Source organism: Callithrix jacchus, chromosome 3 (assembly GCF_049354715.1).
Source record: "Callithrix jacchus isolate 240 chromosome 3, calJac240_pri, whole genome shotgun sequence".
In the NCBI taxonomy this organism is placed as follows: Eukaryota; Metazoa; Chordata; class Mammalia; order Primates; family Cebidae; genus Callithrix; species Callithrix jacchus.
Genome location: NC_133504.1, coordinates 49,252,426 through 49,271,052, shown reverse-complemented (window position 1 = coordinate 49,271,052; position 18,627 = coordinate 49,252,426). Strand labels below are relative to the sequence as shown.

At 36.1% G+C, this 18,627-nt stretch overlaps 1 protein-coding gene across 2 annotated transcripts; it reads left to right on the top strand.

Annotated features, from left to right (window-relative positions):
• Nucleotides 1-39: 39 nt before the first annotated feature.
• TMEM184C (transmembrane protein 184C) lies at nucleotides 40-16,734 on the top strand. Of its 2 annotated transcripts, XM_078366444.1 has the most exons (11): nucleotides 40-297; nucleotides 418-721; nucleotides 5,888-6,018; nucleotides 6,114-6,150; nucleotides 6,842-7,047; nucleotides 10,158-10,232; nucleotides 11,413-11,506; nucleotides 13,223-13,335; nucleotides 14,724-14,823; nucleotides 15,583-15,754; nucleotides 15,989-16,734. In XM_078366444.1, the coding sequence occupies exons 2-11, from the start codon at nucleotides 599-601 to the stop codon at nucleotides 16,249-16,251; spliced, it is 1,314 nt and encodes a 437-aa protein (XP_078222570.1). In that variant the 5' UTR covers nucleotides 40-297; nucleotides 418-598; the 3' UTR covers nucleotides 16,252-16,734. The 2 variants fall into 2 exon arrangements, with proteins under 2 accessions (XP_078222570.1, XP_035148754.2); XM_035292863.3 differs by having other exon boundaries at nucleotides 40-721.
• The last annotated feature ends 1,893 nt before the right edge of the window (nucleotides 16,735-18,627 follow it).

Sequence of the window (18,627 nt, the reverse complement as noted above, 5' to 3'; positions counted from 1 at the left end):
AGACAGCATGGGCGGAAGCGGAAAAGAGCTGAAAGTCCTGGTTTGGCCTTGGGTTCCGCTGTAGGGGATGTCCCGTGCGAGTGAATGAGGAGGTCCTAGGGCTTTACCTACTAGCAGAATCGCGCGAAGAGACGCCTGCCAGTGCGGGAGGTAGGGAGCCCGATCCCCAAAGAAAAGAGCGACTGGACAGCAACTGCAAGACAGAACCGGAGTGTGCAGGGTCCCTAGAGGCCGGTTCCTGGTCGGCGCTGCTCTTCTGGAAGCCATGGTGCAGGCAGAGCTCAGGGCAATCCCCAGGTGAGGGCAGCGGCTCTGCCTGGGATTCCACCGCGGTAGAACCGAGTAGATGCGGGGTGGGGAAGAAAGGATGTTGCCTGCAGTGCTCCCCGATAGCACCCTGATCGGCCACATTTGCAGGAGCAGCAGCAGAAGAAGACACAGCGCCGGTCCAGGAGGCGGCTCGAGCTGTTAGTAAAGTCGTCCGACAGCTTTTTCTCCGTAGTATGCGAGTTGACAAAACAGCCAGAGAACCGGGCTCCCCATTACAATCTTTTCAAGCTTTTTTCCCTTGCTAACCGGATCTGATTTGTGCGAAAACATGCCTTGCACTTGTACCTGGAGGAACTGGAGACAGTGGATTCGACCTTTAGCAGTGGTCCTCTACCTGGTGTCCATAGTGGTTGCGGTTCCCCTATGCGTCTGGGAATTACAGAAACTGGAGGTAAGAGGGTTCTGCACCATTGGCCTCTACACTTTCTTCTACCCATCTAAGATTGGGAAGGAGTCACCCTTCCCCCATTTCTGCTTTGACAATCCTGAAAACCATCTAATGTAAACGAGCCCACTCTTAGGATATAAACCTGTCTAGTTTCTTGTTCACGGTTCTTCAAGTCACCCTACAGATGGAGGTGGGACCGGGTCGAGAAAATAGAATATATTGATATGGCTGCTTAGAAGGGCACCGTTTTGCAAGCATTCATCGGTTCCCTGAAAGGTAATTTTATTCCTGAAATCTGATCTGTTCAGATACTGGACTAAAGTAGGTCAAATAAACTACCTTGAAAACCATGTACTGAGTTTTATTAGCTTTTAACTAGCTTCCTGAATCAAAGGATTCTAGTTGTTTTAACTTTAGTGTTTGTTTTTACTGTGGAAATTAGCTCTTACTCAACAAAGGTTTTGCAGAAAGTCCCTTATATATATTTTTGATGTCATATGCTTATTGTGACATCAGTAATATACTCTAAGCTGGAAAACCCAAGGCAAATAACTCCAATATAAATATTATATAATGAACTTTAAATTCGGGGTTAATATAACCCAGCAAGTACTTTTACAGAGAAACACCTATTGCAACAACTATAACAAGACCATAACTATTTTAGGCTCATCTTTATTGTGGAAGTGATTTTTACATATTTAAGCAAACTGTATTTAATATACATTTGTGTTCTCTATTTAGACTAAATTATTTTCTGTTGACTTTCCCATACTATCATAGTCCATATAGTTATTTTAATGGCAGCATAATATTCTGCTACATTAGATAATTTCCCATTTGTTACATATTTAGATTATTCTCACAATTTGTCTATAAAAACTTAGGTATAAGCATCTTAATACAAATGGGATTTTCTTACTTTGAAATAATTCCTTGGAATATGGTATAGGAATTACTTTGAAGGTTAATAATATGCATACTATCAATCCAGTTTAAGGCTTCTCTTAGTTGTTAGTTTCAACTGTAGTTTTTTAGGTGCCACTTTTAAGAAAATTAAGAATTTTTAAGAAAAATTTGAATCTGCAATCTGCGCTGCTAACATTCCTAAGCCAAGTTCTCAGCACGTCTTCCCTAGATTCTTCTCAACACACCAGCCAGAGGAGTAACCAGTTAAAACATGGCACATTAGGTGTGTCCTCTTAAATCACTTCTAGTCTTAAAGGCCAGTATTCTTCACTGTGGCCATCAAGGTCCAACATGATCTGACACCACTCCCACCTGATCCCCCTCTGACTTTTTCTCCTCAAGTCCTAGGCTTCCACTGCATGGCTTTGCTCAAAAATCCCAGGCATGCTCCCTCCTTGAACCTTTGCACAAAGTTTCCCCTTCATAGAACGTCCTTTCCCTAGGTATTATTCTCATTCCTTTATGTTCTTCGGGTCTTTACTCAAATATCACCTGACTACTCTATTTAACATTGTAAACTTCCCCTTCCTAACTCTTCATATTCCTTTCTCTGCTTTATTTTTTTTTCCATAGGACTTACCACCATCTACCACAATACATATTTTACTTCATTTTCTTTCCCCCTCTTTCTGCCCAAATGACTAATACTTGAATACATGACTGAGTCCCAGTGATAAATCAGGCTTTGTATACTGTATGAGAGAACACTTACCTCCATAGAACCTACTGGTGGAGACAAAGGGAACTAACAAAAACAAGTCAATAAAATTGTATAAAATGCTGTGGAAGAAACCAGAAAAGATCTGAGAAGTTAACAGGCAAAGCAATCTAATTGTATAACTTCAAAAGACCACTCTACCAGCTATGGAAAATAAAGTGGGAGTGAAGTGAAGTGAGAAAGCTCTTTATGGTAGTGAGAGGTGGTGGGTGCCTGGGCTTTTGATGGTTTATGGCCCCAGTAAGGATAGCAGGAGTAGAAATGGAAAACTGAATTGTAAGTATCTTTAAAAGTGAGCAAACAAGACTTGGCAGGAGATTGGGTTCCAGAGGAGAAAGAATGAGAAAGGAAGAAATCAAAGATGATTCTGAAGTTTTTGGTTTGAACAACTATGTAAATGGTGGTGCCAATTACTGAGATAGAAAATTGAAGGTTAGGAACAGGTTTAAGAGAAATTGAGTTCTGTTATGGACAATTAGTTTAATAAGAGACATTCAATAGGCATGTCAGATATACTGCTGGATATACACATCTAATGCTCAGAAAGATTTGATCTGAAGATACAAATGTGGGAGTTTATCTTAGCCTGCTCAGGCTGTGGTAAGAAAATACCATAGTCTGAGTGGCTTAAACTACAGAAATTTATTTTCCCACAGTTCTGAAAGCTTATCACATGCCTATGGTGGGGCATATACTCATTTATTGGAATGGTAGGATGACCATCTACACTGTTGAAACTATTTTTCCCACTCTCTTGGCTGACCACATATACCTAAAGTTAATTCGCACATGATGGCATGCAGCTCTGTAGTCTGTTTACCTCATCCCACTCATCCTCATGCCCTAAGAGTTCCAGATGTCAGTTCTGTCTCCCCTCAGGACGACAGAGCCTAGAAAGCACTCTCTATTCATCTCCACTATTTGTTTTGAAGTATTTTGCTGAGGGAGAGTTAACTTATTCTTGGATGCTTGTCTTTAAGGGTTTTTTCTTTCCTCTCTACTTTCCCCAAGTTACCCTAGAAAAAAACTCTCTTTATCTCCTCCTCATTTCGTAAGCCAAAAAACTCAACTCGTGGCTGAAAAGATTAAGAATACTACTACTAGTATCTATATCATTGTGTGTCAAATTTAAATAAATTATTTGGAGGTAAACATAAAATTAAAGAATTATATCAATAATTTCTGCAGATACCTAGTGTTGAGTTATTCTATTATAATGTTACTTAAATATTACACACATAAAATTGGTTAAATTTCTTATGCATGTAGCTTTTATATAGCTCAAAAATCAAAACAACTGTAAAACCAGTAATTAAAATTAATGATATTAATGTGGAGAGATGATGTCTTTCTCAAACTAAATTACCATTTGCCATGTACAATGATACTTTGTGGTACAGGATTTTAAAATTTGACCTGCAGTTACCAAGTCTCTAGGCACTTGTTTTATGATTGTTTAAAAAACAAAAACAACTTTCTTCCTTAGAGCACACTGAGGAGACTTGACCTTCATTAGTCACAAGCACACATAAAACCAAGTTCTAGTTTTTGGAACTGAAGCAATCAAAAAAAGCAACTACTTGGCAATACTTTTTTTTCCTCTTCTTTTTTTTCTTTTACTTTTTTTTGGAGACACAATCTCGCTCTGTCACCCAGGCTGGTGTACAGTGGCATGATCATGGCTGACTGCAGCTTTGACCTTCTGGGCTCAGGTGATCCTCTGACACCCAGCTATATTTTTCTGTTTTTTGTAGAGATGGAGTTTTGCCGTGTTGCCCACGCTGGTTTTGAACTCCTGGGCTCAAGCCATCTGCCCACCTCAGCTTCAGAAAGTGATGGGATTACAGGCATGAGCCCCTGTGCCTGGCTGCAGTACCATTCTTAATGATCACTTTATAATAAGGCCAATCTAGAATATGCTTATGCTCTTACCGTTTTCTTAGATCCTCATTGAAATTTCATTTTCCTTGGTTTTGGTAACCTGTTGTCCACCATGGTCTGAAAATATTAAATGGAAAATTTCAGAAATAAGTGTTTTATAAGTTTTAAATAACATTACAATATATAATTGTTCTATTATTGTTATTACCACTTACTGTGTGTTCAGTTTATGAATTAAACTTTATCATAAGTAAGTATGTATAGGAAAAAACATAGTATATGCATATAGGACTTGGGACTATGTACAGTTTTAGGCATTCACTGGGGGTCTTGGAACCTAGCCCCACATATAAGTGGAGAATACTCTACTCAATTTTAAATGAAATGGATAAAAGCAAAGAGCCCTGTACTAAGAGTGCTTAGACATTCCTTTTAGAATCATCACCTCCATATATTTGCTTCTAATGTACTGTTTTAACACCCCCACAATCAGCAAGACTTTGTATTGGCTTTTTGTTTTTGTTTATGAGACAGGGTCTCACTCTGTTGCTCAGGGTGGAGTACAGTGGCACGATCATGGCTCACTGCAGGCCTTGACCTCCTGGGCTCTCCCACCTCAGCATCCCTAGTAGGTAGGATTACAGGCACATACTATCACGCCTGGCTAATTTATTTTTTGTAGAGATGGCATCTCGCCATGTTGCTCAGGCTGGTCTGGAACCCTTGGGCTCAAGCAGTCATCCTGCCTTAGCCTCCCAAAGTGCCGGGATTACAGGCATAAGCCACCTCACCCAGCCCTTTTCAAGCATTCTATATATTTTACTATAGAAATTTATTGTTATAAAATTACATTTGTTCTCCATACTTTTGTTTTCTACCTCTTCTATCTTTGGCCCCTGGTAGAGGAAGAAAAAGTCTTATTCAAAACTGAAACTGGGCCGGGCATGGTGACTCATGCCTATAATCTCAGCACTTTGGGAGGCTGAAGCGGGCAGATCACTTGAGGTCGGGGGTTCCAGACCAGCCTGGCCAACATGGCAAAAACCTGTCTCTATTAAAAATACAAAAAATTAGCCAGGCGTGGTGGCAGGCATCTGTAATCCCAGTTACTTGGGAGGCTGAGGCAGGAGAATCGCTTGAACCCCAGAGGCAGAGGTTGCAGTGAGCCAAGATCGCGCCACCACACTCCAGCCTGGGCAACATAGCAAAACTCTGTCTCAAAAAAAAAGAAAAGAAACAGTGATACTTAAAGTTGTAGACCTCAGTTCTATTTTAATTGTAAACTTCTCAACCCTTCAAGCACCAAAAATAAATGCCCACCTATTCCTCTTTAAAAAAAAAAAAAATCATGCTCTTCAAGGCAAGATTACAAGTTAGTATAAAAGGCTACTCCCCCAGTTGTTTTTCAATTTTTTTTTTCCTTTCCTAGAGACAGTGTCTCACTTTGTAGGCCCAGGCTGGTTTCAAACTCCTGGCCTCAAACCATCCTCCCACCTTTGCCACCCCAATTGCTAGGATTATAGACACAAGGCCCTGAGTCCAGCCAGGCTCTTTCATTTTAATATCAGAATTTATACTAACATGTTATTTTGTTTCTTAAGGTTGGAATACACACCAAGGCTTGGTTTATTGCTGGGATCTTTTTGCTGTTGACTATACCTATATCGCTGTGGGTGATATTGCAACACTTAGTGCATTATACACAACCTGAACTACAAAAACCAATAATGAGGTAAAACAATGTATTTGATTCCACTAGTGTTGTGTTGGCTTATTTCATAAATATGACATAGAATTATTTTAATTTATGTTTTCCTTTTTCAATAGGATTCTTTGGATGGTACCCATTTACAGTTTAGATAGTGTAAGTATGTTTCATTTTTATCTCATTAACTAAACTTGTTTGATGATACTAGCTATACTTACAGAATGCTTAAGATAATGAAAGTATGTTACTGACAATAAGGAGTCAGATTAATAAGAAAAGTAAAAAGGTTCACTTGTTTCTGATGTTGATAGAGAATATAAAGTATGATAATTAAAAATGTAAATGTGGTATTTTAAATGTTTAAAAATCTACAGCTCTTTGCTTTCTTTTAAACTTTCAGATTGGTAAAGAATGTAATATTTTAAATTATATTACCACTCTTTTTATTAAGTCTTTTATTTGAACCACAAATTTAAAAATCTTCCTCAGTGGATACACATGAAATTGTTATAAATGACTGCTTCTAATTTGAGTAAATATAAAGGAAATATCTATGATCGTATTAAGAAAAGCTTCAGATTTAAGAACTCAAGTACTTACTTTAACTTCTCTATTATTTACCCCTCACTTATGTTTTTGTTTACCAGTATCTAAGATGTTTATTGCTTTTAAACATTCATTTCACAGATTGGCTGATAGCCCTTATGATAAATTTTATAGAGTCTCATATAAGTATATGACAAGACATCTTAAGCATAAAAGTTAGCTTATTGTAAGTACCATGAATGGAGTGGTGATTTATTTTATCTTAGCTGCAACTATCTTTAACATCTGTGCTTTTTCTTAGTGGATAGCGTTGAAATATCCCAGCATTGCAATATATGTGGATACCTGCAGAGAATGCTATGAAGCTTATGTAATTTACAACTTTATGGGATTCCTTACCAATTATCTAACTAACCGGTATCCAAATCTGGTATTAATCCTTGAAGCCAAAGATCAGCAGAAACATTTCCCTCCTTTATGTTGCTGTCCACCATGGGCTATGGGAGAGTAAGTATGTTTGGTTTAATTTTTTATGTTTTGGTTTTTCATCTAAGCAGAGCTTTTAAGTAGCTATCAGCTCTTTACAAGGCAGGGTGTTAAGTACTAATAGCAGAACAGTAAGTATAAGACAGAGTTCCTACCCTGATGTAGCTCATAGTTGTTTGAAGGCTAACAAAACACAGTTTTGTAATCCCACATACATGTTAGTCTTTTTTTACATTATTAATCCAAAATCAAAAAATTAAAGTATTGCAGGTAAAAACAGTAATCATTTAATCAATATGCTTTTGCAGTTGAGAACCAAGGTCTGCAGATCTTATGTAAGAACACACAGCTAGTTAAAAGACAGAGATAAGATTGTCTAGGTTGTAGAACTGCATATATGAAATAGGAGCAATAAATAGCAGTGTTTGGTAACATAATACATAATACATTATTATATGTTCATGTAGGACATTAAAACATGTCATTTCATTTTGAAAAATAAATTGAGGTTGCAATCGCATTTATTATACAAATGAACCCTTGGTATTTTTCAGCAAGCAAACATTTGGAAACAGTGTTTTAGAAAGATTCATTTTGCAATATCATAAAGAATGAATTGGAGGGACGAAGACTGCATAGATGGGGAAATAAGGAGTTTATAATAATCTATTTGTGAAATAAAACTGAAAAGGAGAGATGAGATTGGAACAGAAAAGAAAGGCAATAAGAGAATGCAACTGAAAAATCAGTAAGACTTGACCACTAATGCAACTGCCCAAGGGGTTCACCTTACTGGCTGCTTAGACAGAACTGATTGATCAACATAGGGGAATTACAAAGATAAGAGTAATTCACACAGAGCCAGCTGTGCAGGAGATAGGAATTTTATTATTACTTAAATCAGCCTCCCCAGGCATTCAGGAATCAGAGTTTTTAAGGATAATTTGTTGGGTAGGGGGAAGCCAGTGAGCCAGTTAGTGCTGATTTGTGAGAATTGAAATCATAGGGAGTTGAAGCTGTCCACTTGCGCTGAGTCAGTTCCTGGGTGGGCAGCCATAAGGTCAGATGAGCCAGTTTATTGATCTGGGTGGTGCCAACGGTTCCGTCAAGTGCAGGGTCTGCAAAATATCTCAAGCACTGATTTTAGGAGTTGTTTAGGGAGGGTCAGAATCTTGTAGCCTCCAGCTGCATGATTCCTAAACCATAATTTCTAACCTTGTGCTAATGTTAGTTCTACAAAGGCAATCTAGTCCCCAGGCAAGATGGAGGTTTTGCTTTGGGACAGGGCTGTTTCTATAACTTTGGGAAAAACTATAAACTAAGTTTCTCCCAAAGTTAGTTCAGCCTATGCCCAGGAATGAACAAGGACAGCTTGGAGATTAGACACAAGACAGAGTCGGTTAAGTTAGATCTCTTTAACTGTCTCAGTCATAATTTTGCCAAGGCAGTTTCACTAATAAATGAGGAATAAGGTGGAAATTACAAGCCAGAGTAAATGAAGTTAATGAGTCTAGACATACAACATAAGAATGACTGCATTGCCTCCTATACAGTACAGGACCATTTGTACAAACTCCTGACAAATTCTGTCTTTATTTACACCCTTGAAATGATAGGGAGCTACCTGGCTTTTTAAAATAATAAGCTACTAAGGCGTTCATTTGACAAATATGTATTGAGCACCAAGTATGTTCTAGTATAAAGATAGATCCTAGTGCACAGAACAGACATAGACCTCATGGAACTTAGTTTGGTTAGGAGAGTTAAGAATTAAATGAAGACACAAATATATAGTTACTTATTTCAGAAAATGCAATGAAGGAAAAAGAACAGGAGGCCATCAGAGAATAGTAAAGACAAATTAATGTAGATTGGTTATCGGGGAGAGAGATTGTGCTCAACTCTGAAGGCAACAAGGACAAATGGGCATTTATAGATAGAGGGTGTTGAGGGGGGTCAGTGAATGCAGAATTATGAAGAGGGGACATCAGGGCTGGGAGGATTCTCATCAAACTGAATGAACAGGATTCTTGCCAAAGGCAGGCCAAGGCCTTAGTCATCAAGGGTGGGGGCTGAGGAATTTGATCAGATGTTAAAGGTGATCAGGTAACAAAAGGGGCTGGGGAATGACTTAGCAAGATTCTTCTAGACTGACTTACAGACCAAGGACAGGGCCCAAGGATGAAGAGGAGTTGAAAAGAGGAGTCAGAGCTTGTCTAAAGTTTGGTAAATGAGAGTCTTTATCAAATGAGAAACCATTTATAGGATGTTATGCAGAAAACAGGTGTCTAAATTTCATTTTCAAAGATTACTGTTTTGTTTTGAGATAAGAGTCTTGCTCTGGTCACCCAGGCCGGAGTGCAGTGGCACAATCTCAGCTCACTGCAACCCGTCTCCCAGGTTCAAGCGATTCTTATGCCTTCACCTCCCAAGTAGCTGGGATTATAGGCATGTGCCACCATGCCCAGCTAATTTTGTTATTTGTTTTGTAGAGACAGTTTTGCCATGTTGGCCAGGCTGGTCTCAAGTGATCCACCCACCTCAGCCTCCCAAAGTGCTGGGATTATAGGCATGAGGATTGCTTGAGCTCTGGAGTTTAAGACTAGCCTAAGCAACACAGTGAGACCACATCCCTAAAGAAAATTTAAAAATAGCTGCTGTGGGGACACACATCTATAGTCCCAGCTACTCAGGAGGCCGGGGTGGAAGGATTGCTTGAGCCCAGGAGGTCAAGAGTAGCCTGGGCAACACAGTAAGACCCCATGTCTACAAAAAATTAATTAGCCAGGTGTGGTGGTATGCACATATAGTACTAGGTACTCAGGAGGCTGAGCTGGGAGAATCTCTTGAGCCCAGGAGATCAAGGCTGCAGTGAGCCATGTTCACACCACTGCACTCCAACCTAGGCGACAGAGTAAGACCCTATCTCTGAAAAAAAAAAAAATGGCATTTAGATAATTTGTTTCCTGCCATCCACATTCTTCTGCCACTGTTATTAAGGATGACTAAATTGAAAGAATTAACTATAAATATGGTATCATTCATCAAAGTGATTTTAATTTGGAGGCTTTGGGGAAAATCTGATGCTATTTAATAAGAAGTTGAAATTTTAAATTCTTTTTCTTTTACAGAGTATTGCTGTTTAGGTGCAAACTAGGTGTATTGCAGTACACAGTTGTCAGACCTTTCACCACCATCGTTGCTTTGTAAGTACTTGGATTTTTATATGAACTTTTTTTTTAATCGTTGTGCTCTTATGTGGAAACAACTAAGTAGAAAACAAAGTGTTAATGTGCTTATTTATAATGCAGGTCTACTCTGTTGTAAAAAAAAAAAAAAACACTTTATAGAAACTTACTCTATTAAAATGAATAACATGACCATTTATAGGCAAAGAATCATCACAGGGGTCTTCTAAATATTTACATCCTCTCTAGAGCTAGCTTGCTGTAAAGCATTTTGAAAAAAAGAAAAAAAATGCTTTCTTTTTCAAATACATAGCTTTACAGAAACCCTATTGCCTGAAGTTAAAGTATGCTATTTTAAGTTCATTCCAGTTTTATTTTCTACATAATGTAGAATATATTAAAAGTATTCTAAGAAAGAAGTCATATTTTCTTTTAATATATTCTGTCAAGGCTTAGAATTGAGGTAAATGGTTATCATTAAGCTACCTGGCAAAACTATTCCCTAAAAATTCAAAAACATCAAATACTTTAATGCCAATAGATTACATGTTTTATCTCTTAGTTGTTACTAACATTCTTCTTGCTCACAGAGGAAAAGTGAAAAGAAAGACTGGTGAAAAATTATTCATTCTGCCTTTGAGCTAGCAATTATTTAGCCATTTAATTATGAAGGCATGCTTTATTTCCCTGCAGCTTAGAAATTGGGTAAGATTCTAATCATACTGATGGTAATATTTATTTGAAGGCATCTGGGTCTTCATAAAATTTACCTCCAAGATAATTGAAGGGAAAAAATTAACAACTACAGTTACATACACCTGCATTATATTATGTTTTACAATCAAGCTTTCCCAAAATTAGACAGCAGAGTTGGTTTTTTTAAATTTAGTACTCTTTTGGTTTACTGTTATATGTCTTATTTGGAATTTTCTTCAAGATGAAGGAATAATCATATGGTAACATGTCTAGAAAAATGGGTTTCTTTTCACTTTTGAACCACCTCTATATCCAAAGTCAAGTGATTGTCAGTGGAATCTCTCAATAAACTGACTTCTAAATTCTCTGTGTCCAAAGTCAAGTGATTGTCAATGGGATCTCAAATAAACTGACTTCTAAATTTAAGTATTGCCATTGCTGTATTTTAAAGTACTATTTTGATTTAGTTAAATATAGAGATATCTCATTTTTAATTTTTTAGAATCTGCGAGCTGCTTGGTATATATGACGAAGGGAACTTTAGCTTTTCAAATGCTTGGACTTACTTGGTTATAATAAACAACATGTCACAGTTAGTAAGTAAATTTTCATTTTTTTTAACTGTACTAAATTAGTATCTATAAATAAATTTCTTTAGACAGAGTTTCTTCTTAAGACTTGCTTCTTTTTAATCTTTCTATAGATTAAATTTGAAATTTTTAAATTCAAATATAAATTTAATTTATAGGAAGATTTATAGGAACACTTGAAAAAAACTTTAATATACATCTTAATACATATATAAACATATGTCTTTATTTGGTGACTTATACCCTCACATGTTGACCGTGTTTGTTCATTTATTTATGTTGCTTATTGCATAGCTATATGAGTATGTCATAAATAAAAACACAGTGCTACATAAAAAAAAAATACATACACACAACACACCCACATATACTGAGCATATTCAGAAGAGAAAATATCAAATTGGTATTTGACGGTACAGAGTTTGAATTAACATGCAAGAATAAAATTCTCGTTATATATTTGGAGTAAAAGGAAAATTGAGAGAATGCCAAGTTTAAAAAAATAGATGATATTCTAGAAACTGTAATGTTCCAAAGATCTATGATGTAATGTTCTATTTGATCTTATGAGCTTAAAAAAATGTGCATTTTATTTAAATTCTTTGGCTAATGCTTTCAGCAAAATAATTCAGATGCAATGGTGTGCACATTTAGTATTAGAGCTTTATAATAAAAATTAAATGTCCATGTAGCCAAAGCTTTTCCGGATGTTTATCCTCTTTGGAACCAGTAATTCTGTTTCTGGAAATGTATTCTAAAGAAATGTTCAGAAGTATGTTTGCCTTAAGTATCTTTGTATATAAAGCTTACTACTTGTAAATAACAAAAGGCTAAAAGCAATCCAAAAACCAGTGATGGGTACTAGTTGAATACACTATGGTCTTTCCATTGACCAAAATATTAGGCAGTTATTAAAAATAAGCTTAATGAAACATATAGAATTTAGGTATTTTTAGTGGAAAAAACATTAGGCAATAAAATTTTGTTAATTAATTCATGACAGTTATTTACAAACTGGCTTATCTGTACAAAGGATGATTAGAGACCATGAAAAACTTTATTCTTTGTTTACTACTTTCATATTCTGAAATAAATTTAGCATTTTATATTATTTTAATGGGGAAAAGTGAACTTTGAGGAAAATGTTTATTGTTATTCAGCACTACACTAGGTTATTACAGATTTCTAAAAATAGTAAGTCTTGTTCATTTTTAAAAATAAATCTAGCTGCACTAATACACTACCCTCAGGAAAAATTGTTTCATTGATTCTTTACATTCAGATATCAGTCACTATTTTTATGGAAATTGTACTTGTTTAATGCATTACCTTAGTGACATAGGATAGACTAGGTAATAAGCTAAAGCCTTATAAAATTAGTGGTCATTTATGTTTAAAAGCCATTACAACAGATGGATGTTTTTTATTTTAGCTGAACAAGAGCCATTTCTTCCATTTATGTCAGTCATTTGTTTATTGTTCCCTTATGGAACCCTGGAAGTGAACACTTAAAAACATTTTTCAGAAAGATATTGTATAAAGTATATATTCATCTATAATAAACTACAAGAGCTTGTTAATCTAAAAATAGAATAATAAAGCCTAGAAAAGTTTGCCTGAAACATTACTCTGTTCCAGGTCTCTGGTATGTAACTTTAATATTTCTGTTACCATATCTATCTATACTTACTGAAGAAGTTTAAATGTTACTCTTGTTTCTAGTTTGCCATGTATTGTCTCCTGCTATTTTATAAAGTACTAAAGGAAGAACTGAGCCCAATCCAACCTGTTGGCAAATTTCTTTGTGTAAAGCTGGTGGTTTTTGTTTCTTTTTGGTAAGTGTTAATTTCTTTTAAATGTTCTCATTTTCTGAAGGGCAATAAAAACGGTCAGTAAGGATGATTTTTAAACATAGTCTTAATGTGGAAGATGGATTAAAATGTCTGCTTATCTTTTAAAAAGTTCCTCCTTTTAGTCTTCTAGGATTTTCAAAATAAATATATGGTCACTTCATTTATATGAAGAAAACAGTTTGAAACAACCTAAATATCTCAATACTAGAATAATTATTAAAATAAATCATGGCCCTGTCATATAATAGAATACTATGCATTTTGGAAGAAAGCATTGATATAGAATATTTAATAATATGGGGAAATAGTAAATATTTTTAAAACAGAAGGAAAACTATACATAGTTGCAATTTAGTAAAGAGGGTGCCTTGGCTCACACCTATAATCCCAGCACTTTGGGAGGCCGAGGCGGGTGGATCACCTGAGGTTGGGAGTTCAAGACCAGCCTGGCCAACACGGTGAAACCCCTTGTCACTAAAATACGAAAATCAGCCGGGCATGGTAGCAGGCAGCTGTAATCCTAGCTTACTTGGCAGGGAAGGCAGGAGAATCACCTAAACCCAGAAAGTGGAGGTTGCAGTGAGCCAAGATCACACCACTGCACTAGTCTGGGCACCAGAGTGAAACTCCCATCTCAAAAAAAGAACAAAAAAAAAATTTATAAAGAGGTGGGTAATAGGGATCCTAGAAACAAATATACCAAATTTAACAGCTAGAAATAATACGAAAAGGGAAAAAGAAAAATCCCTGAAATCCCACCACTAAGAAGAATGATTAACATTTTGGTAAACCTGTGTTACATATAAAACTCCAGAGAAAGTTTGTGAAATTCGACAATGTGTACAGTATATTGTAGATGTAGTTATTTGTCAGTAAAGAAAAAAAAGTTTTGTTGTTTGGCAGTGGGGTGGGTATTTTTTGTGGGAGCTTTTTTTTTTTTTTTGCTTTTGCTTAGTATTCTGTTATGTGGATATAACTTTTTATTAATCTCCTTTTGATATTTAGGTTGTTCCTAATTTTTTGACCATACAAGAAACACTGAAGTGAATATTCTTGTATATAGAACTATGGAAGTGTGTCTATTTCATTATTTGCCGTTTAAATTTTACCTGGGGCCATTATCTCTAGATTTGTTTGGAATGCTCAGCTTCACTCCCTATCTTGGGGCAAAACTGTTCTAGAAAAATAAATTCATAAAGCAAATTAATAGATTTAACATAGATACAGTTTCTTCAGCAGTATGCTGTCAAGGCAGGGTGGTGGTGGTCCACAGGTTGCGCTGGGGTCTTTTTTTTAATGGCACATTTTTAAAACTGCTGCTCATTTTATGCTTGATATAGATTTGGCGTTTACCTTTTCCTAACATATAGGCAAGCAGTAGTTATTGCTTTGTTGGTAAAAGTTGGCGTTATTTCTGAAAAGCATACGTGGGAATGGCAAACTGTAGAAGCTGTGGCCACAGGACTCCAGGTAAGTAGTGCCATCTCTGAATTCAGTAGAACTTCACTATTTGTTAAGCATTTCTATATATCTCCCCCGAACCTGACAACACACAGGGTATGGGGCTATTATCCTCACTTTTCAGGTGAGAAAACAGGGGAACCCTAGGGAAACTGACCATAATTACTGATTTGTAGCAAAGCCGTGAATAAAACTTTCTACATTTCTCCTTGTAATCTTTGGGTGATGCAATGCAATATACTTGATGTGACTGAGAATGAATTGTACTTTGCTAAGAAATACTTGAGGTTGGCCAGATGCAGTGACTTACACTTGTAATCCTAGCACTTTCTAAGGCCAACACTGGGGGAATGACTTGACTCCAGGCATTCGAGACAAGGCTGGGCAACAAAGAGAGGCTTCATCTCTACAAAAAATTAAACCCCGTCTCTACTAAAAATACAAAAATTAGCTGGGCAAGGTGCCGCATGCCACCTTGAGATGGGGTTTCACCATGTTGACCAGGATGGTCTCAATCTCTTCACCTTGTGATCCACCCGCCTGCTGCTGCTGCTTGGAGGCTGCTTAGGAGGCTGAGGCAGGAGAATTGCCTGAATCCAGGAGGCGGAGGTTGCAGTGAGCCGAAGTCGCGCCATTGCACTCCAGCCTGGGTAACAAGCAAAACTCCATCTCAAAAAAAAAAGAAAGAAAAGAAAAGCAGAGAAAGATTGCACTCTACAAAACTAAATTTAAATCCAAAGGTGGCTGATATTGTTGTTGTTGTTATAGGACTTTATTATCTGTATTGAGATGTTCCTCGCTGCCATTGCTCATCATTACACATTCTCATATAAACCATATGTCCAAGAAGCAGAAGAGGGCTCATGCTTTGATTCCTTTCTTGCCATGTGGGATGTCTCAGATATTAGAGATGATATTTCTGAACAAGTAAGGCATGTTGGTAAGTACCAGCTATTTAATTAAACCAAATAAGTTAGGTAGGATATTGAATTTCTCCTACTAGAGCAATTTAGTAGCTATTTAGAGATGAAAAAACACTTCCAAGCAGTACCACAGTCCAGGCTCATCAACTTTGGGGAGTGGGAGAGAGGGAAGTGGGGAGCATATTTTTAGAATGGTAAGTTTATAATGGTAAAAATAACTTTTGATTAACATAGAAAACTTTATATTAAAGGACGGACAGTCAGGGGACATCCCAGGAAAAAATTGTTTCCCGAGGATCAAGATCAAAATGAACATACAAGCTTATTATCATCATCATCACAAGATGCAATTTCCATTGCTTCTTCTATGCCACCTTCACCCATGGGTCACTACCAAGGGTTTGGACACACTGTGACTCCCCAGACTACGCCTACTACAGCTAAAATATCTGATGAAATACTTAGTGATACTATAGGAGAGAAAAAATCTTCAGATAAATCCGTGGATTCCTGAACAGTATGGAAAAGCAAGCTGTGCAACTACTATATTATATCATTACCTGGTATCCCATGGATTTTGTGCTTGGGACAAACCATAAAAGATGGAAAATGTCAACACAAAAATAGCTGAAAGCCAGGTACAACTACTGGATTTATATATGTAAGTTTTGTATATCAAAAGTAATTGGTCTAAATTTCCTAGACTTAGTCTTGATTTCTTAACATTCGAGTATCACATACTCAAATGGTAGACAATGACCCCAACTAAATCTTCCTGATGTCACACTGCTTTATCAAGAGGATGGACATTTTTTTTTAAAAATCAGTACTTCCTACCACTGCTGCATGAATATAATGCTCTGGAATTAACAGAAAGCATAATGCAGAAATACAAATTAGTGGAACTTAATCATGTGCCATATAAGCTCACCTAACAAACAATTATATCTCTATTTCTCAAATGAATGTCTTTCAATAAATAAGAATTTATCATTTATTTTCTGCAACATTTTTATGTCTCATTCTTTAAACATAAACTCTCAAATTGTTTTAACAAAAATTTCTTGATTAGAGGCACAGTGAAAAAAAGTCAGTCCAAAAAAAAGTACTACTTTTCGTCAGTGATATAAAAGGTGGCAGCAAATGTAAATCTTGGCTGAGTGGTCTTAATTACTCATGAAACCACAGTCAGAAGACATGTACGTGTTATTTGGGAAAACTTTATTACCTAGGATGGGGTTTCTCGAATTGCTTATCACAACCCCACTGTGTCAGGTTTGACATTTTATAATGAAAATAAAATAGAAAATGCATTGTATGTTACAGAAAGCAAAGATAACTATTGTTTCTCATAGCCTTTGCTTTATATATATATATATAGTGGTTCACAATAATTATACAGTCTTTTTTTCTTTCCACTATTATAAACCTTTCTATTAAAAGTGAGCTATATGTAAAAACCCCAAAGACACACACACAAAAAAAAAAATCTGTTAGAACAAGTGAATTCAGTAAAGTCTCAGAATACAAAATCAACATACAACACTAGCATTTTTATACATAAATAATGATCTAACTGAAAAAGCAAGATGCCATTTATGATAGTATAAAAAAAATACTTAAGAATAAATTTAACACCAAGGCAGTAAAAGATCTGTACACTGAAAACTGAAATATTGATGAAAGAAATTAAAGACACAAATAAATGGAAAAGATATCCTGTGCTCATGGGAAAAATTAATAGTTAAAATGGTCACACTACCCAAAGCAATTCAGAGTCAATGCAATCCTATCAAAATGCCAATGGCATTATTTATAAAAATAGAAAAAAATTCTAAAATTCATATGTAACCATAAAAGGCCCTGAATAGGCAAAATAATAATACTGAGGAAAAAAAGTTGGAGACATCACATTTCCTAATTTTAAATTACATTACAAAACTATAGTAATCAAGACAGTATGGTACTGGTATAAAAACACATACATAGACTAGTGGAACAGAAGAAAGAGCCCAGAAATAAATCCAAACATATAGGGTCAACTAATTTTTGACAGACACCAAGAAGACACAGCAGGGAAAGAACAATCTTCATTAAGTGGTGTTGGGAAAACTGCATTTCCACATCCAAAACAATGAAATTGGACCCTTAGACCTACACAACAGTCAACTCAAATTGGATAAAAGACCTACATCTAAGAACAGAAACTATAAAACTAGAAGAGAACATAGAAAAGTTCCTGGACACTGACCATTGGCAATGATTTTTTTGGATGTCACACCAAAAGCACAGTCAACAAAAGCAAAAACAAATGTGACTACATCAGACTAAAAAGCTTCTGTTAGTAAAAGTCAACAAAATTAAATAGCCTACAGATTGAATAAAAAATATTTGTAAGCCATACATCTGAAAAAGGGTTAATAACCAAAATTTATAAAGAATTCATACAACTCAATTTTTAAAAGAGGCAAAAGACCTGAATAGACATTTCTCCAAAGAAGACACAGATGGCCAACAGGTATAGAAAAGGGTGGTCAACATAATCATCAAGGAAATGCAAACAAATCAAAACCACTCTGAAATACTACCTCTCACCAGTTAGGCTAGCTATTATCAAAAAAAAAAAAAAAAAAGACAACAAATGTTACCAGTTAGGCTAGCTATTATCAAAAAAAAAAAACAAAAGACAACAAATGTTAGGATGCTATCGAGTAAAAGGAACTCTGTACACTATTGTTGGGAATATAGATTGGTACAGCCATTATGGAAAACAGAATGGAAGTTTCTAAAGAAAGATAAAACTACCATATGATCCAGCAATCCCTCTTCTGGGCATATACTCAAAGGAAATGAAATCACCACCTTGTAAATATATCTACAGTCTGTGTTC

What these genes read in the sequence shown, in the direction of transcription:
- TMEM184C (XM_078366444.1), top strand. Translation starts at nt 599, where the DNA reads ATGCCTTGCACTTGTACCTGGAGGAACTGGAGACAGTGGATTCGACCT. An exon ending in CCATTTACAGTTTAGATAGT is followed by an intron (nt 6,151 to 6,841) that starts GTAAGTATGTTT and finishes GCTTTTTCTTAG; the next exon opens with TGGATAGCGTTGAAATATCC. An exon ending in CCACCATGGGCTATGGGAGA is followed by an intron (nt 7,048 to 10,157) that starts GTAAGTATGTTT and finishes TTTCTTTTACAG; the next exon opens with AGTATTGCTGTTTAGGTGCA.